Here is a 25,096-nt window from a genome sequence, read left to right as displayed (position 1 = left end):
CTTACAAAAAGAGCTTTCTAAAGAGTTAGATAAAGTGGATTCATTCTGGCTACCTTTGGTTTAAAACATTCTATTATCCACAGCACAAACAGTGAGCATGTTTTACTATAGGGTAGTATAAAGCAGATTTTTGAATACAACTATTGAAGCTTTAAGGCCACACACAAAAAAACAGGTTTTAGTCCACATTAAACATGACGCATGTGGGTGAACAGAAAACACAATTTTCATAGTTTCTCCATTTGAAGACGGTTGTAATTATTTAAGCTGGGACGTTGCACAGAAACTAAAGTGAGCCAGAGATGTTTAATACTTACAGAATAAGAAAAAATATCTGCCCATTCTATTACGTCAATGTGGGAAAAACTAATACCTTGCTCAGGTGCTACATCCTCTGGTTTTGTCCATCCAGACTGTGGGCTTGTAGAACCTCTTCCTCTTCTTGAATAATAATTCTGTACATCTGCTGGTAAAGTCTTCCTTACAGCCCAGCTTGATGCAGATGTCCATCCAGACCTATCAGCAGGAGTATCAAAAGAGAAATCCTGTTCCGTCTTACGTTTGTATGGCTGATGCTCTGGAAACCTTGAACTTTCAGTTCCAGAAGTATTTGCATTCCCCGAGTGGGGCTTCTTAGTTTGCCAGCGATTCTCACTCTGATCTCCATACGTAAAGCCACCTCTGCCACGGCCACCTCTACTGCGGCCACCTCTGCCACGATTAGAATTCCAACCTGATCCAAAATTTCTATTCCATGGAGGCCCTGAATTATTGTGCCTATTTTCTTCCCACTGTTGATTTTTAAAATTGTCCCTCTCTCTGTTCCTTGTTTCGGGAACAGAATTTATCCTTTCCATAACCCAGTCTGGATAATCTTTTCTATACTGGTCAGAATAACATGGCTTGTCAACATCTTTGTTTGAACTGTCTCTCTCTCTCTTCATACTCTCAGTCTGCTTTTCCTGTTCATTTCTTTTATATCTATCATTTCCTCTGGGACTTCTCCAGCTATCGTTTGTCCACCGCTCTTTCCACCTGGGCGGTGAATAACCATCCCTCTCATTTCTAGGGAACGAAGGGCCTTTGCCTCTTGTTCTGGATCTTGATCTAGATCGAGATCTTGACCGTGACTGTGACCATCTCCTCCTACCTCTCTCTCTTTCGTGATCTTTTCTTTGCCCATCTTTTTCACTATCTCTATCCCTGCTTTGAGATCTACATTTGTGCCTTGGAGAGGATTCTTTAACTCGTGTCCAAGATGACCGCCTTCCTTCTCTCAGACAATCCCTTTTTGGAGAAAAAGATGGAGACTTCTTCCCTTCTCTCTGAGGATCCCTTTTTGGAGACGGGGACAGAGATCTCTTCCCTTCTCTCAGAGGATCTCTTTTAGGAGAACAGGATGGAGATTTCTTCTCTTCTCTCAGAGGATCTCTTTTTGGAGACTGTGATCGAGATCTTCGATATTCTTTGGAAGTTTCCCTTTTGGGAGATCTAGACAACCTGCTTTCAGCCACAATTTCCCTTTTGGGAGATGGAGATTGAGATCTTTTCCCCTCTCTTTTGGATGGAGACCAAGTTGTTGATGGAGAATGAAATCTTGATCTTCTAGTTCGAGTCTTTTTATCTTTTTTAAATTCTGCAGAGCCTTCAATGTCTTCTTTCTTGTCAGAAGAGCTTGAAAAGGATATTGAATTTTCAGTTTCATGGCATAAGATGGCTGCCTCTTGCTCTACACTGCCACTCACTAGTGCCTGGTCTATCCGAGATTCATTCTGGTCACTGCTAAATGAGTCACACTCCATAGCTACTATCTCATTATTGTCCTCATTAAAATGTTTAGTATCTTCAGTACATATCTTGGGTGATGAACTAATACTGGATTCTTCTCTAGCCTCTTCCAAAGATTGATCAAATGTATTCTCTGAAGAAATGCTAATTAATAAATCATTACCTTTTAGATTTTCATTATCTGTGGGTGCATTTACTTCTTTTTCTTCAGTTTTAGCATCTTCCATTTCCACTGATACTGGAAGTTCCTGTGATTTGCTTGTGGTATAATCCAATTGCTCGACTACTGCCTCAAATTCTATTCCTTCTGGTAATTCATTCCCAAAAGAATGTCCAGCTAATCGCTCCTCTGGGGTTTCATTCTCATGCTTCTCCAACATCCCATCTGCTATTGCTACAGATTCTGACTCACCCAATAATTCATTTCTAGGACCAGGCACTGGCTCATCTGCTATTGCCACAGATTCTGGCTCCTCCAGGAATTCATTTTTAGGACCAGGCACTGGCTCATCTGCTGCCACCACAGATTCAAGGGCCTCCAGGAATTCATTTCTAGAATTAGGCATTGATGCATCTGTTATTGCCATAGGTTCAACGTCCTCCAGGAATGTATTTCCAGGACTAGCCAATGGCTTGTCTGCTATTGCCACAGTTTCTGTTGCCCCCAGCAACTCATTTTCAGGATGAGCTAATATATCATCTGATATTGCAGCACATTCCGATTTCTCCAGCAATTCATTCCCAGGACTATCCAAAGGCTGATCTACTATTGCCACAGGTTCCAATTTCCCTGGCAATTCATTCACAGGACTATCTAAATCCTGAGGCTGATGAGTAAGTGTTACCACATCTTCACAGAGATCTTTTATAGAAAGATTAGAAGCTTGATCTACCTGTTCAAAAGCATTTTTAAAACATATCTTATTTTCAAATTCAGTGTCTTCTTTTTCGTTACATTTTTCAGTGTCACCCCCTAGTGTGAGCAAAGGAGGATCTTGAACACATGGTCCAGTATCTAAAGTAGCCTGCCCTTCACCAGGATCTCCTGTAGGCTCTTCCTTACATTCTACACAGTCCTTGGAGTTTTCCAAGCCATTGGCAGACTGTGTTTCTACATCATTTTTGTGACTCAAGTCACACGTGGTATTTTCACTGTCTGGTGAATTGTCTTTATCTAATACTGCAGTTACCTCTGTATCAGATTCATCATCTACTAGGTCACTAGATGGTTTTCCATAACGTCCAGAACTTCTCAGTTTCTTTTTAACTAAAGGTTCCTGCTGTTTAACTCCTCTTTTAGCTTTCCGTTTTGGAGGCAGCTTCTCGGATTCAGCAGAAGAAGCACTCACAAATGAGCTACCATCACCACTGGCCTCACATCCAGAATTGCTAGATTTTGGTGAACTCTGAGACGGACTCAAAGTTTCTGTTTTAGCATTCCTGGCAGATCTTCTTCTAGGAGTAGTATCTGAAACCTTCTTTCTTGTTCCTCTTGCGCCAGCTGTACCAGAAGCTTGTTTTTTCTCCTCTCCTTCCTGGACATATGTAACAACATGCCCTTTTTTTGAAGACACTAATATTTTAAAAGAGAAAAGAAGGAAGTGCAATGTACTGAGCTGAGATATAGTGAATTCAAACATTACCTAGTTTAGAAGTGCTCACATTTAATTCAATATTAGCCTCTTTGGATAGGAGCTCTCTGTATTCTAGGACTACTGCCATTTCCTCGTGGGTCATTTGCCTCTTACATCTTATTTTATAGTTTATTCTTTTGAAAAAGTTAACACAGATCAAGATTTCTAAATTAATGTACTTCACATCCAAAGCACCAAATACACATAGTGTGGCTGTGCTCACTAACAGCATGTGAGCTCACTTCAGACATGAACCACCCCAAGCATACAGTACCATCCCTGTACATCAACTCATTGGCAAAGACCATCAGCCATAAATATGTTGAAGCCTACACATGAGCAGCTAATTCCATGTTTTCACTGCAGATAGTCCATGTCAACTTGTGTATGCCCAGAGATGGAGCCAGCAGTATGCTCCTGGTATTCATGCAATTCACATGTAAAAGGGCTTCTACTCCCTTAGAAATACACCCAGTTCTCTTTTTGCCCTTCTCTCACCCAAAACGCTCGTGGGCCCATCTCTCCACCATTCCTTAAAGTCCAGAGCAAAATCTACTTCTTCCATAAACCCTCAGGTCCTCACTCTCAAATGGAATGAAGCCCAAATATGTGTAAAAGCATTCATCTACTTGTGCCAACCAAATGTCCCCCAGGACTGCCTCTGTTCCTATTATCAGTTCACAGAATCACTATGAACAGAAAAAAATGGGTTAGTTTTTCTTAAAGATTAAGAAAGTGATTGTATGGACAGACTATTCAAAAGGACTGATGTTCTGAATGAATAATTTCTCTCCTATGTTGGTGTGTGCATAGAGATGCACACGCACAATGCACACAAGGTTATCACTGTATACTGCTAGATAGCAAGAAGGTTTGCAAAGCAGGTATTGTTTAGGTGACAGCATAAAATAAATAGAAATCTATGCATCTATTAAAGAGATGATTCAAATCAGTACCTGTTCAGCCCTAGCTTATCTGCATGGAGATGCTATACCCTTCAAAGAAAAACTTTCTATATCAGAGGCAAGGTGGAAAGAAAAGAAATCAGGACCTTATTAATGTGGGTCCTTCTGAAAGGCCACATATTCTACCTTAACCACCTCCCTCAATGTGAGAAAAGGCTTTACATCTAGACATTGTTTAGATATTTCACATGAAAATATTTCACACAAATGTGAAATTAACTCTTAAGGCATATCTTTAAATAGAAAAAAATGGCGTAACATAGCTGGAGGGTTTTCTATAATAATTCTGTAGTCTTCAGCAGAATAAAATGTTCATGCTTTTAGTGAAAACGTTGCTTTATATAAACTATAAATAAAACTTACAAAAAAAATTTACCAAAGTTTTCCAAAGGCGAAGTACTTATTGAAAAAAGAGTTCCCACTACAACAGTGGAAACCAGACGACAGGTTGTCATTTCTGTTTCATAGCACATGGAAGGGATTCTGTAAAAATTAACCCACATAAAAACAAGAGTTACATGAAGAACACTACAGGGAAAAAAGTCACATAATGTAACACAGAAACACAAGGTAATAATAGGTAATAGGTAATAATTAAACCACAAGCTGGATTAAGAGAGTCCCTTCTCATTATCTGGCCAAACTCCTTAATGGCTTAGAGGATCTGAACACATCTAAAAGGTCTTAAGTGGACTAGAAGCAAAGGATTTCCCCCCCAAATGAAAAATATGACTTGCTTTTTATTCACCTGGATTATTGATCTTCCTGCGAGCATATTTCCCCAAAATATTTCTTAATGTTAGATTTATGCATTACATCTCAAAACAAAAAATATATAACATTCATCTTGTTATTGCATTCAGTCTTGTTATTATGAGCAATATAATGATCATAACGTTTTATATACACCTAATACAAAGCAAAAACCTAGACAAACCATGTGCCAATTGAGATTCCATTTCATTGAATGCTTTTTATACTATTATATACCAAAGTATACTTTAAATAGTTTATTTTGTATAACTGTATGTAAACTTCAAAGACTATTGGAAAGCTTATCTTAAAATATTTGTTAATTATTTTAGATATTGTGACTGGATAGTATAGTTTCACTACTGCCTCAATGAATTTTTAAAAAATGTTCTTAGCCAGTCGGTTGTTTTACCTTGTCACGCTAGCTAGTACAGAACATGACAGCTCCAGTTCTCTTCTCTTATGTCCAATAACAGTGTCAATTTTGCTGATCTCTATACTGGAATGTAAATTTGAAAATAATTTTAGGTCCTTAATTTTGTAAGCACATGTTAACAAGACGAAAAAAATAATTTAAGACATCAATGTGCAATAAGGTATGTTTCAAAATTTCCAGAATAAAATTATTGGCATTCAGGTCACTTTATATTACATTCTCAATAACCCTTAATAGTTCTGTAAGAAGGGTCAGTATTATCCTCTTACAGCAGATGCATGGGTTGAGGCAGAGATACTGCAGTTTAGTATTACAAGGGCAAACTGTGGCAAGTCTCAAGGCTCAGCCTCTCCTCCTCCCCCCCAGTCTTCTTCTCTGGCATAGCTATAAGGAAGAGTTCAGAAGTTTTTGCTTCTGTTTTAGATTAAATGCAGCCTTCAGTTATATCCAAACCCCAAACTGCTGTTAATCTTAACTGTGGTTTATTAAAACAAACCAACTTTAATTATAGTTTATGAAGCTGGCTTGTTACAAATTACCATTAAGATTAACTACAGTTTAAGATTTCAACACGCTAAACTGTGACTAAAGCAGAAGCTTCTTATCTCCTCCTTCCAGCCACACCATAAGAGGATGAAGGGGGGAGCATACAAGCCCAAGGCTCATTCTCACCACGGTTTAACACTCTGTCAGAACACAGTCACTGGTTTGCTTAGGCCACCTAAACTGTTGAAGGGAGATGTGATATTTGAACTGGCAGTTCCTGATTCTCAGGGTACATACGAAGCAGCTATGCTACACAAAATGGAGAAGTTACTCATGCATTTTCTAGATGAGCAAAAAGAAACAGGCAGATTTGAGGTACACATGTAAGGTTCCTTAAAATTCAAGAACTCCTTAGTCAGAAACAATTTATTTATAACCTAAACATAGCATTTTAGTAGAGGAAGGAGCACAGCTCATTAGTAGAGCACAAAAGGTCTCAGGTTCATTCTCCAGCATCTCCAGATAGGCTGAGAAGGATTTCTGCCTGAAACCCTGGACAGTCACTGCCAGTCAGTGTTGACAATACTGAACTAGATGGGACCAATGGTCTGACTCACTATAAGGCCTATGTTCCAAGAAGACCAAATATAAAAGCCATCCAAATTCTGTACTGAGACAGACTTCCAGATTTTAAAAAGTGCTCTAGAATTTTTTCAAATGTGATCTTAAGAGATTAGGGTTCAATTGCATATTTCTCTTCTTGCTGAAGTAGTTTCTGTTACATGACATATAGCAATTTATCTGTGAGAAAAGTTTAGATTTACTATTTCCCTGGAAAGTCAAATGAGCGATACTAACATTTTACAGTACTACAATAGTCTGTGTGAACTTTAAATTCAATACTAACCATTCATTTGGGTAATTAGGAGATTCTCCAGTGAAACTACTACTAGAGGAAAATCTATCACAGAAGTTACTTCTGAAGAATCTGTTTGAGCATGTCTGTCTTCTGGGCTGCAAAAATAAAGTTTTAAATATAAAATACTGTAGTAACCACCACATCTAAGATCCATAAAACAAAAAAGAACACTTTCCAGATGCAAGCACATTTGAAAGTGGATTTATATTCTAGTCATATAACTGCAGAAGTAGGAGAGACTCAACAGCCCTCTAGACTTTGTAATAAGAGGCAGACAGAAATATGTTCATACAACATATTTCACATAGAGTCTTAAAGCTTGCTAGGTCTACAAACTGGGATGGAGTGGCAGGGAAGGACCACAACAGTGGTAGAGCACTGCTTTGCATGTACAAGGCACCAAGGTCAATCATGAGTTTTTGTTTCATGCTAATTAGACACCTCAAATTATCTAGGCATCATGTTAAAAGGAAGAAAAGAAAGTGGCTAGCATCTAAAACCGGAAATGTGAGAGGGAGAAGGAGAAACCAGGATGCTAGAAAAATATGTTTTATTCGTAATCCAAACCAGTACAGTAAGGTAAAATACGAAAGATACAGATTCTAAACACAAAGCCATTATTACAATTGTACAATTAATATTTCATAAAATGATTAGGTCACACTTCAGGGAAAGCCTTCTTAAACAAAAAATATCTTTGGTAGCTTTTAGTCCTTTAAACATAAAATAGTTGAACAAACCTTAGTTTTCTTCACAGACATGGAATTTTTATCTTCTTCCTCACTTGAAGAACCTTTATAATTATAAAAATGCAAAGTCTCTTTAATCTTTAAGAACATTAAGGCAATTAGACACAGATTAAATATTCGTTTTATGCTAAATATTTGGCAAGTATTTACTACTGCAAAAGTTCAAAACAGAAAAACATGCACTCTTTTGAAGAAAAATGTAATTAACTGAACAGATTTTAAAATTACTAGCATATACCCAGCCTATGGCCATACTACCCTGAACACGCCAGATCTTGTCTGATCTCAGAAGCTAAGCAGGGTCAGGCCTGGTTAGAACTTGGATGGGAGACCACCAGGAAATACTGGGTGCCGTAGGCTTAGAGGAACGCAATGGTAAACCATCTCTGAATACCTCTTACCAGGAAAACCCTGTGAATATATCCAAAAGATTCACAGGGTCGCCATAAGTCGTGATCGACTTGAAGGCATATAACAAAGCATATATCCAAGTTAACCAGCAGGGCACAAAAAATATTTGTTTGCTCCTTAATCTATTTAAAAATTTACAGTACAGGCTGCAATCCAGTTAAGCACAAAACTAACACTGTATACCTAGAGGAGCTTTCAGATGCTCACTATACCCCTGCTGAGGCATCTGATGTATACAAGATGATGTGGGAATTTGGATTCGTTTTTATAGTGCCACAGGCCTGTTTTTGTCAAAACAGACTAACACCAATATTCTGCCTAGAATCTAGACTACTCATTGACAAGTATGGAGAAATGAATATTTTCTGACAGTGTCAAAAGATGAGCTAAGGGCCAACATAAGAGAGGCTTTTAATTTCAATAAGAATGCAAAGGGCATTTCCATGCACACAGGAAGTCTCCTGAAACACGATATGAAAAGAATCCTTTGTACCACACAACCTTTGAATTACTTTTGATTTGTATTTAATATGGGTTTATTATGTTAATCTTGCTTTTGTTGTATGTTTATAAATTGTTGATTTGGTGATTAGGTGGTTAAATTGAATGTAAATATATTTTTATTTGATGTACACCGCCCAGAGAGCCTTGCTATGGGCAGTATAAAAATTGAATTAAATAAATAAATAAATAAATAAAAACCTGTTCCCCACATTCTGGGGACTTGTGACAGGGCTTCAAAGAAAAAATACACAGGAACAGAGTTTAAATACTTGCACAAACTCAAGAGGCTCTTTGAATCCCAGGCTTGGATTTGATGCTTTTTATTAAATTTAGACTCATGTCTTATCAAATGGGTCTGTGCACGTGTCAGCAGGATCGCTTGTGTATGGAAAGTTTGCCAATTCTCTTTAAAAGCCCTGTACAGCACATAGTTCCCACAACCCTGAAATACTAGAAGAGTGAGCATCAGAACCCCTGTGGTTCTTTGGGTCAGAACCTGCATTTTATTTACTAGAACTTCCTATCTCCCATAACATAGCAAGATTTCCTTGCTCTGCAGAAACTGGCTTAGAGATCATTAATTTGATAGCAGTGTATCAAATACATTCAATGCACTAACAACATGTGTTTTAAAATTTTTAAAGGGAGACCAAGTTTGTGACAAAAATACATACTTACTGTGTTTTTGGTTCCAGCCTTTACAGGAGATTGCTGTTAAAGTTCTTTTGCCTGCATTTTCTTTTTTTCTGCAAATACGTACAAATCAGTTACACATAGAAAAGTCGTGTGTGCTAAAGATGGGCCAGGCCCATTAGGAAAAAGAAATCTATAAATTCTAAAGAGTTTAATATCTAAGATCTGAAGAATTAAACATCTGGACATTTAAAGAATATACAGTGACAAAACTGTTCCTTGTCTCCAAAGAATATGAAGACTCCTCAAAAGGAAGATAGCAACCTCTGTTATTTAAAGGCTCTTCTCTTATCAGATTGTCTTAAAATTGTCTAGATTTAGGGTGATAGTCTTACTCTAACAGATCCACTAAAATCAATGAAGTCTTTATTTCAATGGGTCTCCACTGAGTACAACTTGGTTGGGTATCACCCTTATCAATCTGAAACATATTTAATCAATGTTTATTAATGAACTAGACATGACATTAACAGTAAAGGAATGGTTATTGCTAACCTTGTGCAGTTTTTCATATTCCTAGGGCAATACTTGCCCTCATTACAGCTAAGTAGGTCATCTTTTTTGCTTACTTGTTCCTTTACTTGAACCTGCAATGAAAGTTAAAATTAGTATAGCAATTTCCTAAACAATTTACTCTAATATTTATAACATAGAGGCTAACTGATTGAACTTACAGTATTATCCACTTACTTAATACATGGCATATAAATACCAGTGCAGATACATAGAACTTTTGTTCTAAAGAAACTTTGTATCAAGATGGCATTAGGTTCTCATTCTCGGAAAACAGACAAAGCAAATGTATGTGTGCACACATATACAGCACTTGCTCAAAACCATAAGCTTGGATACAGTGACCTGCAAAAAACTATACATATGTCTTGGTGTTGTCTGAAAAGGTCCTGAGTGTCACTTTTTCATTCCAAATAACTTTATTATAAGCCACTATACAACCGATGAGGACCTCATGGTTCACCATGTCAAAAAGAGTTCTAAAGATAGTAAGTGCTCAAAGTGAAATTCAGTGCTGCCATCCTGCTCATGGAACGGCTTTTGACCCCGTGGAAGAATCTGCTCATGTAAGAGGGAAGGCTGTTTTCTCACATTTCCCATTCTCACCACAGCTTCCCACACCACCATCCACGCTGTTTAGGAGGATCCCCTAAGCCTCTAGAACTGATATTTTGGGGGTGTAGGGTACTAGAACAGGAAGGGGGAATCTAAGAAAATCACTTCCTAGAACATTAGTGGTCATCTCCACTAAATCAAAAGCCATTGTGCGCATGGGATATAATTTTGGTACAGCTACATACATGCAACAGTGTGTGTAGGGGGTCTAATCAGATCTGGCTCAAATTAATTATGGTGATAATGTAGCCTGGAAACAAAGTGTTATGTTTTCAGCCACAGAACTGGTACCATGTCCATGTAAAATCTTTGTGCCTTATTGTTTTTACTTGTATTTTATTAATAGCCTTTTAACAGTAAATAATCACAGGTCCACAAATTTAGGCTCGACTTACTAGCCAGAAGTTATTTGTCATTATCACGATTCCTTCAGCCCATAGACAGGAGGGGGGAAAGGGGGCCTTCTCTTACCTTGTACTGGGTTTTAGAGAAGGAAGATGGAAATGGAGCAAGAAGGAAGCCGGGGGGGGGGAGTCTGTCTCCTTCGCTACCTCTTCTGCACACGGCAGAGGGCTCAGGAGAATGGAGAGAGTCTTGTTTATATTTGCAGAAGCTGCACAAGTATCACACTGATTTTACCTTCTGCAAAAGCAGTACAGAGAAAGATACTAATCATTCCCCTTGCTCAAATCTGCAATTAATAGAAAAGAGCAATCAACATTTGCTCTGTAGATCAATCACAGTGAAACTTTAGAGGTTCATTTTTGAGATGTGCTGGGAGTTACAACCTGCCAACAAATAAATATTAAATAATTTCAGCACTAATGTACAATTTTAACAATACTTCTGAGAAACAGCTATACAGTATATAAATATTGGGTTGGATCCAGATTTTGCCCTCCACAAACAGAAAGATTCCTTCTGTCAGGGTTAAATGCTTTAAACAAACTTTCTTAGTCACAGCCAGAGTTTGCTAGATCATGCTATTAACATCCAACCTGCCTTAGTAACTGAATAATTATTCAGATCTTTCAATAACAAAAAATGGTTGTTTATTCTGATGGTAATTTTCTAAGCACAAAATATGAATTAAATAACACTTGGAACTTACCTTTATACAGTCTTCCAATGTATTTAGTTTATATACAGCTTGGAACTGTTTGCGGTCAACTGGACATGAAGCCCTGGTCTGAAAGAAAATTCAGATCTCACTATTTTCTGATAAATATTAAAAAGTTTTTTTTAAAAAATGTATAGAACAAATGTATAGCCTTTCCCTTTTTTTAAATCAAGAGGTTCAAGCCAACCTGCATGCATATTTCTCTGGAATTTCTTGCTTTCAATTAATTTAAGTCTCCAGGTGTCAACTGGCTTAATAAGTAAATCAATTAAAGCTCTAGTTAATCAATCAGCAAGGGTAAACTAATCTGTGGAGCTGTAAGTCAGCAGCAGCCTAATTTTTAAGGCTATTTTAGAAACAGCCTTTCCTACTGGCAAGAAGTGGCAGTTTGTTAAAAGTTTTAATTCTAGCACAAACCAATAAGATACCTTTATTAAGAATTTAGTGATACGCAACTATTTAAATTTCAAACCAACCAAACCCATTAGGACAGGAGGATGTATCCAACCAAGTTACACTCAGGAGAATGCAATTAAAATTAATGGATCTAAGTTAGTCAAATCCATTGATTTCAGATCAACAGGGACAGTCATATACGAAGAGAACGCTGGCCCACTTCATACCCAGCACTAAGCCAAACTGGTTTGACTTAGTGTTCCATCTGAACCCCGGGATCATGGTTTTTCTCCCTCATACAAACTCTGAGTGGTAAGCCATGAACTCGGCCCACAGTTTGTGTTTTATTTGAAGCAAGACAAATCACCAGCCTGGGATGAGACATGACACTAAGCTAAACCATGTCCTTGCTTGGAGTGGAGTGGCAGCAGCAGGACCAGGGAAGGAGCAAAGCAGCCACACATGTTAATTTACACTTAGCTATTATGGTTTTGTTTAATATTATGTGCAAACCAGGCCAGAGACTGCATTCAGACAATCACATCTTGGTTTAATAAGCAAGAGACACGAATCAGCGTTTTGGCTGCACATTTAGCCCCTTTGTGTGGGTGAGAACTTCAGACCTTGGCTTAGTATATCCTTGCTTGCCCCCAAATTGCTAAACCATAGCTTCCTGGTTCAGACAAAATGAGCACCTACAGCTTTAATGGAAGACTTTGTTTTCTCATTTGAAAAGAGGCTGTATGGACAGCCAAAAGGCTCAATCGTATATCAGCTTCTTAAGAAGATATATACTCAGCTAGCTCACTATATCTGAAGACACAATGATCTTAGACTGGGGAAACAGACTCGAATTTCCACCATTACTTCCATTTTTATACAGCATCATTTTATTAATATTGGAGGTAAAAAATAAATCTTGAACCTTTATCCTCTGAATTATTCAGATGACACTGAAGAGTACCTGCTGGTATTTTACTATAAAATGCTCAAGGTGCAATCCTTCCCTTGCTAAAAGACACATTTTATTCTGTAATACAGAATAACAATACTATGGAATGCTTGTTAAGCACCAAATTATATTTGATTACATTTTAGTAGTCTGATCCAAAAGCTGTAAATATAAAGATTTACTCCTATTGATTTCAATGGAATAGCAGCCTAGTTCTTACTCCAGTGGTAAACATCTAATTTAGCTGCCTCAGCTGTGCCACTGCAAACTGCACACGGCCGCTCACATAAAAGTAGATGTCAAGAAGAAGCATTTTAGGCTTTTGTTTGAAGAGCATTCAATAATACATGCCCCCACATACAATCTGAAGTGGTACAGTCCAGACACTAGCTGGCTTAATCTCACTGAAGACTATACATAATCTAGAACAAATCTGATTAGCTTAACCATGGGATGGATCAGGTATAGTAAAAGAAAGAGAACTCAATGAAGGCAACAAAGATGAAAATATGAAAAGTGTAAAATGAATAAATAAAACTAGCATGATCCAGCCCATCTGCCTATGGGCTGGGGAGTGAAGGTCTGCAATTTCATTTCATACAGCTGTTGCAGGCTCTAGAATAAGTCATGCTAGGAAATGTGTCACTGCCTGTGAAGAAAGTAGTATTGTGAAGAGAAATTAGGCGGGCCCCGCTTATACAGCAGGTTCCGTTCTGGATCCCCGCTGTAAAGCGGAAATTGCCGTAAAGTGGAACCCCATTGAGTATAATGGGGCGCATTGCACGAAAATGCCGCAAAATGCCGCAAAGGCAGCAAAATCGGCTTTAAAATGGGGAATGAAAGCTGCCGCATTAGCAGAACGCCAGTAAGTGACGCGCCGGTAAGTGGGGCCCTACTGTACAAGAATGTTTCTCTATTATAAAAACTGTTTTGTCTGCAATAGTTAACTCAGGATGGGAAATCTGTGGCCCTCCGGATGGCATTGGACTACAACTCTCATTGTCCCTGGCTATTGGCCACACCGGCGGAGGACTGCACACTTCCCTATCCACAAGTTGATTGAACAAAGAGGAAAAGACTGGCAGTTTACTTCTGCCTGAAGTTCAGAAGATACTTTGTACTGCAGTTCTTCAGTTGGCAGTCTGCCAAGAAACAGCTAGGCTGATACAGTTACTAAAGAGATGTCTTGTGAGGTTTTGACACTTAGGAGTTAGAAGTCAGCTTTTTATATGGGTCAGCAGAATCAGAAAAATCACGTTGTCCTTTGGTTGACATTCCATTTGAACTCATTGGTCCTTAGTGAGAGGTAGGATTTTCAAAGAGAACCTTGTGATTGGTAAGAGGGTCCAGGGTGAAGAGACACAGCACTGTTTGTCCATGAGGAGAGAGGATTAAAGGATTAAGAAAGACACTCAAAGAGATAGAATGCAAGCCTGAAGAGAGTTTGAAGCTGAGAACAGTAGCCAGATGCGAGTGGAGCTGAAAGCTGGAGATGCTTGTGGTAGCAGGTGGCTGTTCAAAAAGCAGCCAAGACACCAGAGCTTAAGTCACTGTAGGCTGAAGCTGAGTAGGTCTGTAGGGAGAGAGAAACTCCAACAGCAATCCTCCAGAAGAACTGAAGCCAGACTGTCAGCTGGTGGTAGATATCTTCAAGAAGCAAAGAGTCCCTAACCAGAGAACACTTTTGGTAAAGTCCTTGAGGAGGCCTGCAATTAACTGGGGGAGGGCATAAGGAAAAGCTGTTGGTTTAGATTATAGAAGAGGACACACAGGAAAGGTACCACCAAGAACAAGAGGATGCCAGCAGGATTAACAAGCAAAGTCAAAGAAGCTAATGAAAGGCAAGAAGGATGCCTTCACAAAATGAAAGTCTTGTCCAAATTGGGGTGGGAGGAGGAACATGAACTTTGACAAAAAAAAATGTAAGCAGACAATAAAGGATTTAAAAAAGCAGAACATCACTAAAAACATTAAGACCAACAATAAAAAAAAATTAAATGCATTAGAAACAGGAAATTGGCTAGGGAAGCAGTTGGTCCTTTGGATGGCAAGGAGTCCAAGATGTGTTAAAGAAGACTGCAGAGAAGCTGAATAAACTCTTTGCATCAGTCCTCACTGTGAAAGATATAGAGCCGATTCCTGTGTCTGAACTAACTTACTCAAGAAGGGAATCTCAGGAACTGTGGCAAATAGTAGTGAGAAGAGATGATGATCCAGCCCTTATTGACCAGTTAAAAACAAACAACTCACTGGGCTCAGATGACATCCATCCAAGCGTTCTTAAAGAACACAAATATGCGTGCACACACATGCATGTATACCGTATGCACTGAAGAACGATTTGAAACTAAATGGTGGCAAAGAGATGTAAAATAAGGAAAACATGGTGGAAGCACAGTGGTGTAGTAAAAAACCAAGTCTACAAATAGTGGCTGAAGCAGGGGTGCAATGGAAACTAGGTGCCTTCATACTGCCCCTATTGCAGTCATAATTCAGACCCTTTCTGAAGAATAGGAAGGGCCAGAGACTGCCACAGAGTGGTGGCTCAGATTCAGCAACTAGGAAGCACTTATACAACCAACCTACAAGGGCCGTTCCAGGTCCTGGCATGCAGACTGGAAACTGGCTAGCATGATAAAACCTAATACAGACAGACACACTCAATTCTTTGGCCTGATCCCTCTCCCCCTCCCCCTGCAGACCCAACCCCTCTTTTGAACCTGCCTGTTTCCAGCCACACATTCTGCGCAGTAAGCAAGATCAACCTGTGTCCAATGCTTGAAGACACAGGGTTTCCTTGTGACATTGTTTCTCTACCCTGGGGACCCATTTGCTTGTGCCTTTAAGACAGAGGGCCCAAAGATGTCATCAGGACCACAGAGATTCAGGATAATTATCTTCAAATATTTAAAGGGATGCCATACACATAGAAGGCAACTATTAGGAACTTCTTTTCCTACTGATTAGGATAGGACAAGCAGGGAATACATTTAATCTCTACGTTTTAAAACCCTCTTGTATCTGTAAGTGTTGAAAGCAACTAAAGCCTAGAAGACATGGTTCTCCAAAGAAGGGTTTCGAAAAGGCTGAATAAGCATTAGTTACAATATTATTTTACCATGTAGATTTGACTATATGGCCTTGTGAACGCCTCTTGGAGCGCTACAATTACATGGGTTCTTCATAATAATAAACAAGATCTTTAAAGCAACCATGTTTTATATTATAGAGCCACAAGAGTGGCTATATACTAAAATCAGCATGGATTTTTTGCACGCCACAATGTTAAATTGAAAATATCCCTCCATGCCATTCTGATGCTTCCCTTATGCTCATTTCAAAACAAAACCTTACAAAACTTATAGTCCTGAATTCAGTAATGCTTGCTTAACAACCCTCTAAATTTTCATGGCGATACACAAAACAGTCAAGAGATAATTGAGAGTTCCAAGTGTAAAAAGAGAGAGAAAAACAGACCCCTTTTGGACTTTTCCTGTCAGAATTCTCATAACTGTGCCTCTGAGCATATGGTGAGTGGTGGCAACATCTGCAATCAGCCCAAATAACAGAAACAAGACATGTATTGTGCTGATCTTGTTTTAGCAGGGAGGAAGCAACAATATTAAAACAGTTGATACAGTTCAGATACTCACTTTAAATATGTTTGATTTACTTTGCAATTTCAGTGAAGTTTCCTATAGGAAATCATTATCTTTTGCTTCCGTTTCTGTGAATATGTGAACTACAGCAACACTTTGCAACACTAAAAAAAAAGCTCCAAAAACAATTGTGGAATAATGACACTGACTGTTCTCCAGAATAGTTTCCAATGGACATGAAGAGTGTCTCAGCTTGCACAAGATAAAACAGTGGGAGGTGAAATATATTCTAGCAAAATTCTAGGTGTGCTCTATGTTTTTAATTGACCATGCCCACCGTTCCTTAAGTGGAGTAGTTTAAGCATAGCAGGCTGAAAACAGGCATCTTGGGCAGGCCAAGTTTGTATTTTCCAACAGCTAGCATCATTGTTTAAGTAGCAACATACTGTAATGAGCTGATTTTACATCAAACTGCAGTTTCAGATTCAACTGTTATTGCACTCAAAATAGAAATACAGCATAGCCTCCAGTTTGAAACACAAAAGGCTTTCTTCACCATCATATGACATTGACCAATAAAAAGGCTTTGAAATTAATAAAAATAAATTTGACACAGATTTCTGGGATGAATAATGAGAGAAATATAATCTTCTTGGTTAGATTCTCTGTAGAAGCAGTAGTAACACAGAAAAGAAGGAAAGAAGAACACTAACAAACATACAAAAATGTAATTCTCCATCTTTGGAGATGGCAGGTGTTGCCACCACTCACCATATGCTCAGAGGCACGTTACCAAATTCTTCAAAGCTATACAGGAAGTGGAATGGACTGTGAAAGACCAACCCAAATTGTGTTTGCATTTTGACAAATTTGTAGGACAGTACAACATCTCAGAGAGGAGGTCAGGTCTCCTGCTCCCCTGGTGCATTCACTATAGCTGCCCAATTTCCCTGCTTTTTAAAGTTTGATAGAAATATCTGTTGGCTATAGGTACATTCTTAAACCACAAGGTTTTGTGCCTATCAGTGAATCATAACCACGGCTGCCTTGGCAAAGAAAGAAGCACATTCCGAGTGCAATAACACAATGTTATGAAGTTGAAAGAAAATATGCCAGTACTATAGAGCAATATCTAACAGACTTTCCTGGAACACCTACAGCAAGATTTCAGGAACAGAGACATAATAATTACCTATAGAATGCAGGAAGACAAATGACTCCACCATTTATTATCAAATACCAGAGCAGAATGAATTGACAACAGTACTTCTAACAAATAAAGATCACTACCTAGCATTTACCAAATATAGTAATGTGATTGTTTTGCTGAAATGTGGGTCAGTTACATTTTGGCCAGAACTCAACTTCAGGCATGCCCAGTTGGAACTTAAAAAAAAAAATCATTTAAACATCCCTTGGTTCATATTATATACGGCTTTTGAAAGTCCTCTCAGTTTCAAAAGCAGATTGTCTGGTGGCATGAATAGTGTTTTGGGCTGCTTGGGCATGAGGAACCAGTGGTACTGTTCTTTGGATGCCAGCCCTAATAAGGAAAAAGTATTACCCTACTTAAAGAGTTTTTAAGATATTAAGTATTCATTTTACAAGTTTGCTAGCAACACCTAGACTTACTTCAGCCCATTTAAGGATGCAGGTCATGCAGAAGATGTGAGTGCAGTTTTCAGGAAAACCAACTTCCTGCTCTGCCAGGCAGTTTAGACAGATTGGGCATCTGTCATCTTCATCTGATAAAATGCTAGAACAGGAACAGTTTTCTTCATTCTCTTCACCTGTTATAAAATATAGATGCTTTGAGTGGTTTGCAGTAGTAACTTCCACTTAAACAACATTCACATCATGGTGGTATACAAGTTTGTTCACACTCGTGACTCCTAAATACTTTTTAAGTTGACAGTGAAACATCTCAGATTTTTAAGACATTCAATGTTGTATCTTCAGCTTAGTCTGAAATGCAGTTACACTTGTTAAGGGACACTGAAGCCAAAAAGAATACAAATGTTGAATTGGAGTGTAAAATACAGAATACTCCTACCCATGGCCCAACTACGTAACATTTTGTCTTTACTAACAATCAGAAGGTCATGAGCAGAGCAAGTCAAGGGTATCTATTTGCTGCCCTGGGTTCCTTCTGGGAGGAAGGGCAGGATATAAATTAATTAATTAATTAATATTTATTTATTTATTTATTTAATTTGTATACCGCCCCATAGCCGAAGCTCTCTGGGAGGTTTACAACAATTAAAAACATTAAAAACAAATATACAAATTTAAAAACACATTTTAAAAAGCAATTTAAAAACACATGCTAAAATGCCTGGGAGAAGAAGCTTTAGATGTGCATCTGAAATCTGTTCTGATATATTGTTAGTAGCGAACAACAACAAACCATATCCATCATGGAGTTACTGAAGCTTTTTAAAAACTGTTATGGTGGTAATCACTACAATATACATACCAATTAGTTCCCCACATTAATTACAAATCATTGTGATGTCAAGAAATCAAACATGTTCAATTTTATAATTTGATTTACATGCATATAAAATGGTAAGATGCAATTTTATTCAAGTAATATTTTATCCCTGCAAATAGCTCTCTGAACTTCAGCAGTACTATAATTTTCCTATGATTAAAATGAAACATTTCAGGTCTGATTTTAATATTCAGGGGGGGGAAAGTTGAACTTATAATTTCTCAAAATCCTATTGAAATCCAATCAGACTGAAAACTAACAAACAACAAAATAGGCATACCTAAAATTTTACCTGGGACTCAATGTATACTATCAAGAATTCAGAAATTGTTATCTGGAGATGATACATGGGTAAGAACTTCTAGGATGGTTCAGAAACATCACCTGAAACCAGGGGCGGCAAGCTCACAGGCCAAATCCAGCCCATTTAGCTACTGCAGGTGGCCCACCAGCCCCAGTAAAACATGTGCCTCTTTAGCATTGCAATTTACCCCTCCCTGAGCGGATAGTGAAGGTTTAAATCTTTTCTCTCAGCCCAATGCTGCAATGGGGCAATTTCTCCACTGCTGAGGCAAGTGGCTGGGGTAATTTGAATTCCAACCCAGTGCTAGGTGAGAGGTTTAAAGCACTGTGATGAAGAAATTGCCCCACTGCAGCACTGGGCTGAGAGAATGGGGGATGAATATGCAATATGCGTATATATGTGTGTGGCACATGCCTGTGTGTGTGAATGAAAAGCAGATTTGTGTGCAAGAGTGCTTGTGTGTGCATGCGTTCTATGAGAGTCCATGTATGGATTTGTGTGCACTGTATTGCAGTATGTGACCCTTGAGCTGGCCAACCCTGAATACAGCCTTCAGGCGAAAAAAGGTTAACCATCCATGACTTACACTGTTTTGATGTTCAGTGCATGTCTCCAGAGAAGTGTGCAGCAGCTCTACAACCCTTTGAGTTCCTCAAATAACCCCAATACCTTTTAGATACACAATCACTCTGTCAAGGATAGAGGTAGAAGCATCTTATTTTGTCAGGGGTTGTAAACAAATCAGAGGTTAAAAAAGATTCAAGGAGTTCTTATTTCAGGATAACAGTCCATGCGGATAGACCCTTTCAAATATTAGTTTGCAACATCAACAGGAGACATAGTATCCTGCAGTACAAAAGACCTCTTACAAACAGTTAAGACACAATCTCCTGTATGGAAGTCTTCTCAGAGGTGACTATGAACTGTGGGCATTATCTCTAATTAGTTAAAACCAGAAATCTCAAAGGATGCTTCAGATTTTCTTTGTTAGATGGTAAAGAGTAGCAATATGTATTTTGTGTTTTATTATCTTATCTAGTATTATATCAGAATACCCACCCAATATAACCTACCTTCTGTGTCTTCATGTTTTTCATCTGCAGCATTTTGTATACATTGCTTTTTATTCTTCATTTCGTCTTAAGAAACACAACCTGTAAAAATATTGATAATTATTATATTTCTCCTAATAAGTCAGATATCCTAACGTCATATCCTAACATCACCCTGCAATATCAACTTAATACCAGATTATTATGATGCAAAATGTGGTAGTAAATTCTAAGATCATGTATTAAAACTAAAAGAGAGGACAATCCTCAGGCAATGATATAACAAGGATATATATTACACACACAGTTATATATAGTCTGTAATTATTTGAGGGCCCTTATACATCCAAGTATTTTTTTCTGCATTTTACTACAATGTTACAATGCATAGAACCAGGGCATGGTATCACAGTCCAGAGTATCTTAACTGTATAAATACTCATGAGTGCAACAGAAAATTGCAAGCACATATTATTCTCCTTGAGATAAGAAAACTGGCACAGGAACTAAGTCCAACTTATCTCAGGAGAAAATACAATGCTTCGTCAGTTTCTTTTCAACAACTCCTCCAGCCAAAACAGTAATTCTCAAAAGTTTCTCAATTTGGGGTCACCTTTCTAGCTTTACTATAACTTTTCAGAGACCCCTCCCACGTTCTGCTCTAATCTATTAAGTGATAGTTGGGCATCCTCTCTCACACACACATACACACTTGTACTTTTTTGACAAGCAAGAAGCTACACCTGGTTGTTATAGGCAATTGCATAAAAGACAAACACAAAGGGAAGTCATGGAGGTCCTAAATTGGTACCTGTAATCAATAATGAATATGGGTGAACAAGTTGAAACTTCATCCAGCCACTGACATCAACAAGATATATTCTGCTTCATGACACACTGCTAAGAGAAGTATGGTAGATGGATAAGTGGGAGAGAGCCTCTTCCATAATAGCACGTAGGCTTTGGAAGTCCCTACCTTAGGTTATATACCTAACTCCTTCCCGTTTGTGTTTTGGTGCAACTTCAGACCTTCCTAGTTCATTGAGCCTATTATATGGTCCACGTGTTTTAATCTCATTGACTTGAGAACACATTATCTACTATAACAATTGTTACTGGGTTGAAATCAGAGAACCACAAGCAGTGTTCCACTCATAGAACAGAGTGAGAATGAAACGGTGGAGAAGATTTTTGCTCATTCCCCCTTCCACTTGCAGCCTATTAAAAACAAGCTTTGGAGAACTGGGAGACGCTCCAGAATAGCATGGGAGGTGACATGGGGTATGAGTGAAAATCACATCCTCCATTTCATTCATGGAAGTGCTGGATCCAAGCTATTGGATAATTTATTGTTTTAACTTTTAATATTAAAAGGAACCCTGAGCATCTCGGGGGCATATAAATATTTAAATTACATTAAAAACAATAAGTTTCTTCCTTAAGCCATTGCTTCCAGAGTTCTCAGCCAGGTCATGCCAGGTGATGGGGAGAGGAGAGGAAGCTGGTGCTGTTAGAAACCAAAAATTCCATTTATTTGCCATCTCTGAGCATTCCTAAAGTAACACTCTGGATTCCAAACAATATGTAAACAGTGAAATGCAACTTGCTAATGAACACAAGCAAACTCAATAGGCTCATACAGTCTGGTGGTGGTTTGGATTTTCTCTATGTTTTACAATGCACCTCTTCTAAGATTTAATAAGGCTATCAATGACTACTAACCATGACAGCTATATTCTGCCTCCACTGTTGGGGGTAGTATGCTTCTGAATACCAGTTGATGGAAACTGCAGTGATGGAAGAGGCTTTTTGCACTCAGGTCCTACTTGGGGGCTTTCCATAGGCATTTGGTTGGCCACTGTGAGAACAGGATGCCGGACTAGATTGGCCATTAGCCTGATCCAACAGGATCTTATGTTCTTTAGATTTAATTTTTTTTGGTAAACTATTAATAAAGTAAGCTTCCTAGTAGACTCTCGTTTTTAGGTAAATAGTGTTAGGAATAAAATCGGAGGCACTTGTGAGGCTTTGTGAGCCAAAGTCACCCTAACAATAGAAAGATAAATAATGAACCTCAGTAAATGTCCTAAAACTAGAAGATGAAAAAATAGGCAGATCAAGGACACATTACAAGGGAAACATGGGGTTCCTAATCCTTTATTTTCATTTTAGGGTCAATCAACAAAGAACTGATAAGGAGACACTTAACCCTTCATCTGCCTGCCAATTCTGCCCTGCAAATGCCCTCCAGATAATTTTAGAGTGTTTTCCCTCAGCCAAGGTCAAGAACAATAAGAAAGCCAAGCTGGGTAAAGTACTATTTTCTCCCATCAACCCATTCTTCCTTGCAAAAGTGCCACCACACTCCCCATTATCTTTGGTTAATATGTGTCAACATTCTTTGTGCCCTCAGCATGGAGTAGGGTGGGATGGGAGAGCAAGAACAACATTAAGACACTACGTGGGTTAAAACTTTACTGGCTGTGGCTTACACTCCAGCTCAACTGGAGTGCATACCACAGATCAGAAAAGGTACCGCCAGGGCCAAGAAGATGCCAGCATGGTTAACGAGCAAAGTCAAGGAAGCTCTTAGAGGCAAAAAGTCTTCCTTCAGAAAATGGAAGTCTTGTCCGAATGAAGAAAATAAAAAAGAACACAAACTCTGGCAAAAGAAATGCAAGAAGACAATAAGGGATGCTAAAAAAGAATTTGAGGAGCACATTGCTAAGAACATAAAAACCAACAACAAAAAATTCTATAAATACATTCAAAGCAGGAGACCATCTAGGGAGACAATTGGACCCTTGGATGATAAGGGAGTCAAAGGTGTACTAAAGAACGATAAGGAGATTGCAGAGAAGCTAAATGAATTCTTTGCATCTGTCTTCACAGTGGAAGATATAGGGCAGATCCCTGAACCTGAACTAACATTTGCAGGAAGGGATTCTGAGGAACTAAGACAAATAGTGGTAACGAGAGAGGAAGTTCTAGGCTTAATGGACAATATAAAAACTGACAAATCACCGGGCCCGGATGGCATCCACCCGAGAGTTCTCAAAGAACTCAAAGGTGAAATTGCTGATCTGCTAACTAAAATATGTAACTTGTCCCTCGGGTCCTCCTCCGTGCCTGAGGACTGGAAAGTGGCAAATGTAACGCCAATCTTCAAAAAGGGATCCAGAGGGGATCCCGGAAATTACAGGCCAGTTAGCTTAACTTCTGTCCCTGGAAAACTGGTAGAAAGTATGATTAAAGCTAGATTAACTAAGCACATAGAAGAACAAGCCTTGCTGCAGCATAGCCAGCATGGCTTCTGCAAGGGAAAGTCCTGTCTCAGTAACCTATTAGAATTCTTTGAGAGTGTCAACAAGCATATAGATAGAGGTGATCCAGTGGACATAGTGTACTTAGACTTTCAAAAAGAGTTTGACAAGGTACGTCACCAAAGGCTTCTGAGGAAGCTTAGCAGTCATGGAATAAGAGGAGAGGTCCTCTTGTGGATAAGGAATTGGTTAAGAAGCAGAAAGCAGAAAGTAGGAATAAATGGACAGTTCTCCCAATGGAGGGCTGTAGAAAGTGGAGTCCCTCAAGGATCGGTATTGGGACCTGTACTTTTCAACTTGTTCATTAATGACCTAGAATTAGGAGTGAGCAGTGAAGTGGCCAAGTTTGCTGATGACACTAAATTGTTCAGGGTTGTTAAAACAAAAGGGGATTGCGAAGAGCTCCAAAAAGACCTCTCCAAACTGAGTGAATGGGCGGAAAAATGGCAAATGCAATTCAATATAAACAAGTGTAAAATTATGCATATTGGAGCAAAAAATCTTAATTTCACATATACGCTCATGGGGTCTGAACTGGCGGTGACCGACCAGGAGAGAGACCTTGGGGTTGTAGTGGACAGCACGATGAAAATGTCGACCCAGTGTGCGGCAGCTGTGAAAAAGGCAAATTCCATGCTAGCAAGAATTAGGAAAGGTATTGAAAATAAAACACCCGATATCATAATGCCGTTGTATAAATCTATGGTGCGGCTGCATTTGGAATACTGTGTACAGTTCTGGTCGCCTCATCTCAAAAAGGATATTATAGAGTTGGAAAAGGTTCAGAAGAGGGCAACCAGAATGATCAAGGGGATGGAGCGACTCACGAGGAAAGGTTGCAGCATTTGGGGCTTTTTAGTTTAGAGAAAAGGCAGGTCAGAGGAGACATGATAGAAGTGTATAAAATTATGCATGGCATTGAGAAAGTGGATAGAGAAAAGTTCTTCTCCCTCTCTCATAATACTAGAACTCGTGGACATTCAAAGAAGCTGAACGTTGGAAGATTCAGGACAGACAAAAGGAAGTACTTCTTTACTCAGTGCATAGTTAAACTATGGAATTTGCTCCCACAAGATGCAGTAATGGCCACCAGCTTGGACGGCTTTAAAAGAAGATTAGACAAATTCATGGAGGACAGGGCTATCAATGGCTACTAGCCGTGATGGCTGTGCTCTGCCACCCTAGTCAGAGGCAGCATGCTTCTGAAAACCAGTTGCCGGAAGCCTCAGGAGGGGAGAGTGTTCTTGCACTCGGGTCCTGCTTGCGGGCTTCCCCCAGTCACCTGGTTGGGCACTGTGAGAACAGGATGCTGGACTAGATGGGCCACTGGCCTGATCCAGCAGGCTCTTCTTATGTTCTTCTTATGTTCTTATGTTCTTACACAAAGTGT

General features: G+C 38.9%; 1 protein-coding gene and 1 pseudogene across 5 annotated transcripts in view; one reads left to right on the top strand and one right to left on the bottom strand.

Annotated features, from left to right (window-relative positions):
• Positions 1–25,096, bottom strand: part of SCAF11 (SR-related CTD associated factor 11) — a 36,068-nt gene that overhangs the window by 8,074 nt on the left and 2,898 nt on the right. For 4 of the 5 annotated variants that reach the window (XM_061639885.1, XM_061639888.1, XM_061639889.1 and 1 more), the window contains exons 2-11: positions 20,405–20,485; positions 18,166–18,323; positions 11,578–11,655; positions 9,834–9,925; positions 9,324–9,391; positions 7,722–7,774; positions 6,970–7,076; positions 5,553–5,639; positions 4,764–4,870; positions 374–3,361 (exon numbers count right to left, since the gene is read on the bottom strand). In XM_061639885.1, coding sequence (XP_061495869.1) covers positions 374–3,361; positions 4,764–4,870; positions 5,553–5,639; positions 6,970–7,076; positions 7,722–7,774; positions 9,324–9,391; positions 9,834–9,925; positions 11,578–11,655; positions 18,166–18,323; positions 20,405–20,465 — 3,799 coding nt within the window. In that variant the 5' untranslated portion in view covers positions 20,466–20,485. Of the gene's footprint in view, positions 1–373; positions 3,362–4,763; positions 4,871–5,552; positions 5,640–6,969; positions 7,077–7,721; positions 7,775–9,323; positions 9,392–9,833; positions 9,926–11,577; positions 11,656–18,165; positions 18,324–20,404; positions 20,486–21,194; positions 21,269–25,096 lie in introns of those variants that run through there. The other variant, XM_061639887.1, reaches the window with a different exon arrangement.
• On the top strand, positions 7,972–8,090 carry LOC133363434 (5S ribosomal RNA; annotated as a pseudogene).

Source organism: Rhineura floridana, chromosome 8, assembly GCF_030035675.1.
Source record: "Rhineura floridana isolate rRhiFlo1 chromosome 8, rRhiFlo1.hap2, whole genome shotgun sequence".
Classification (NCBI taxonomy): Eukaryota; Metazoa; Chordata; class Lepidosauria; order Squamata; family Rhineuridae; genus Rhineura; species Rhineura floridana.
Note: the sequence above shows the minus strand (reverse complement) of the source record. Positions and strands in the feature narration are given on the sequence as shown.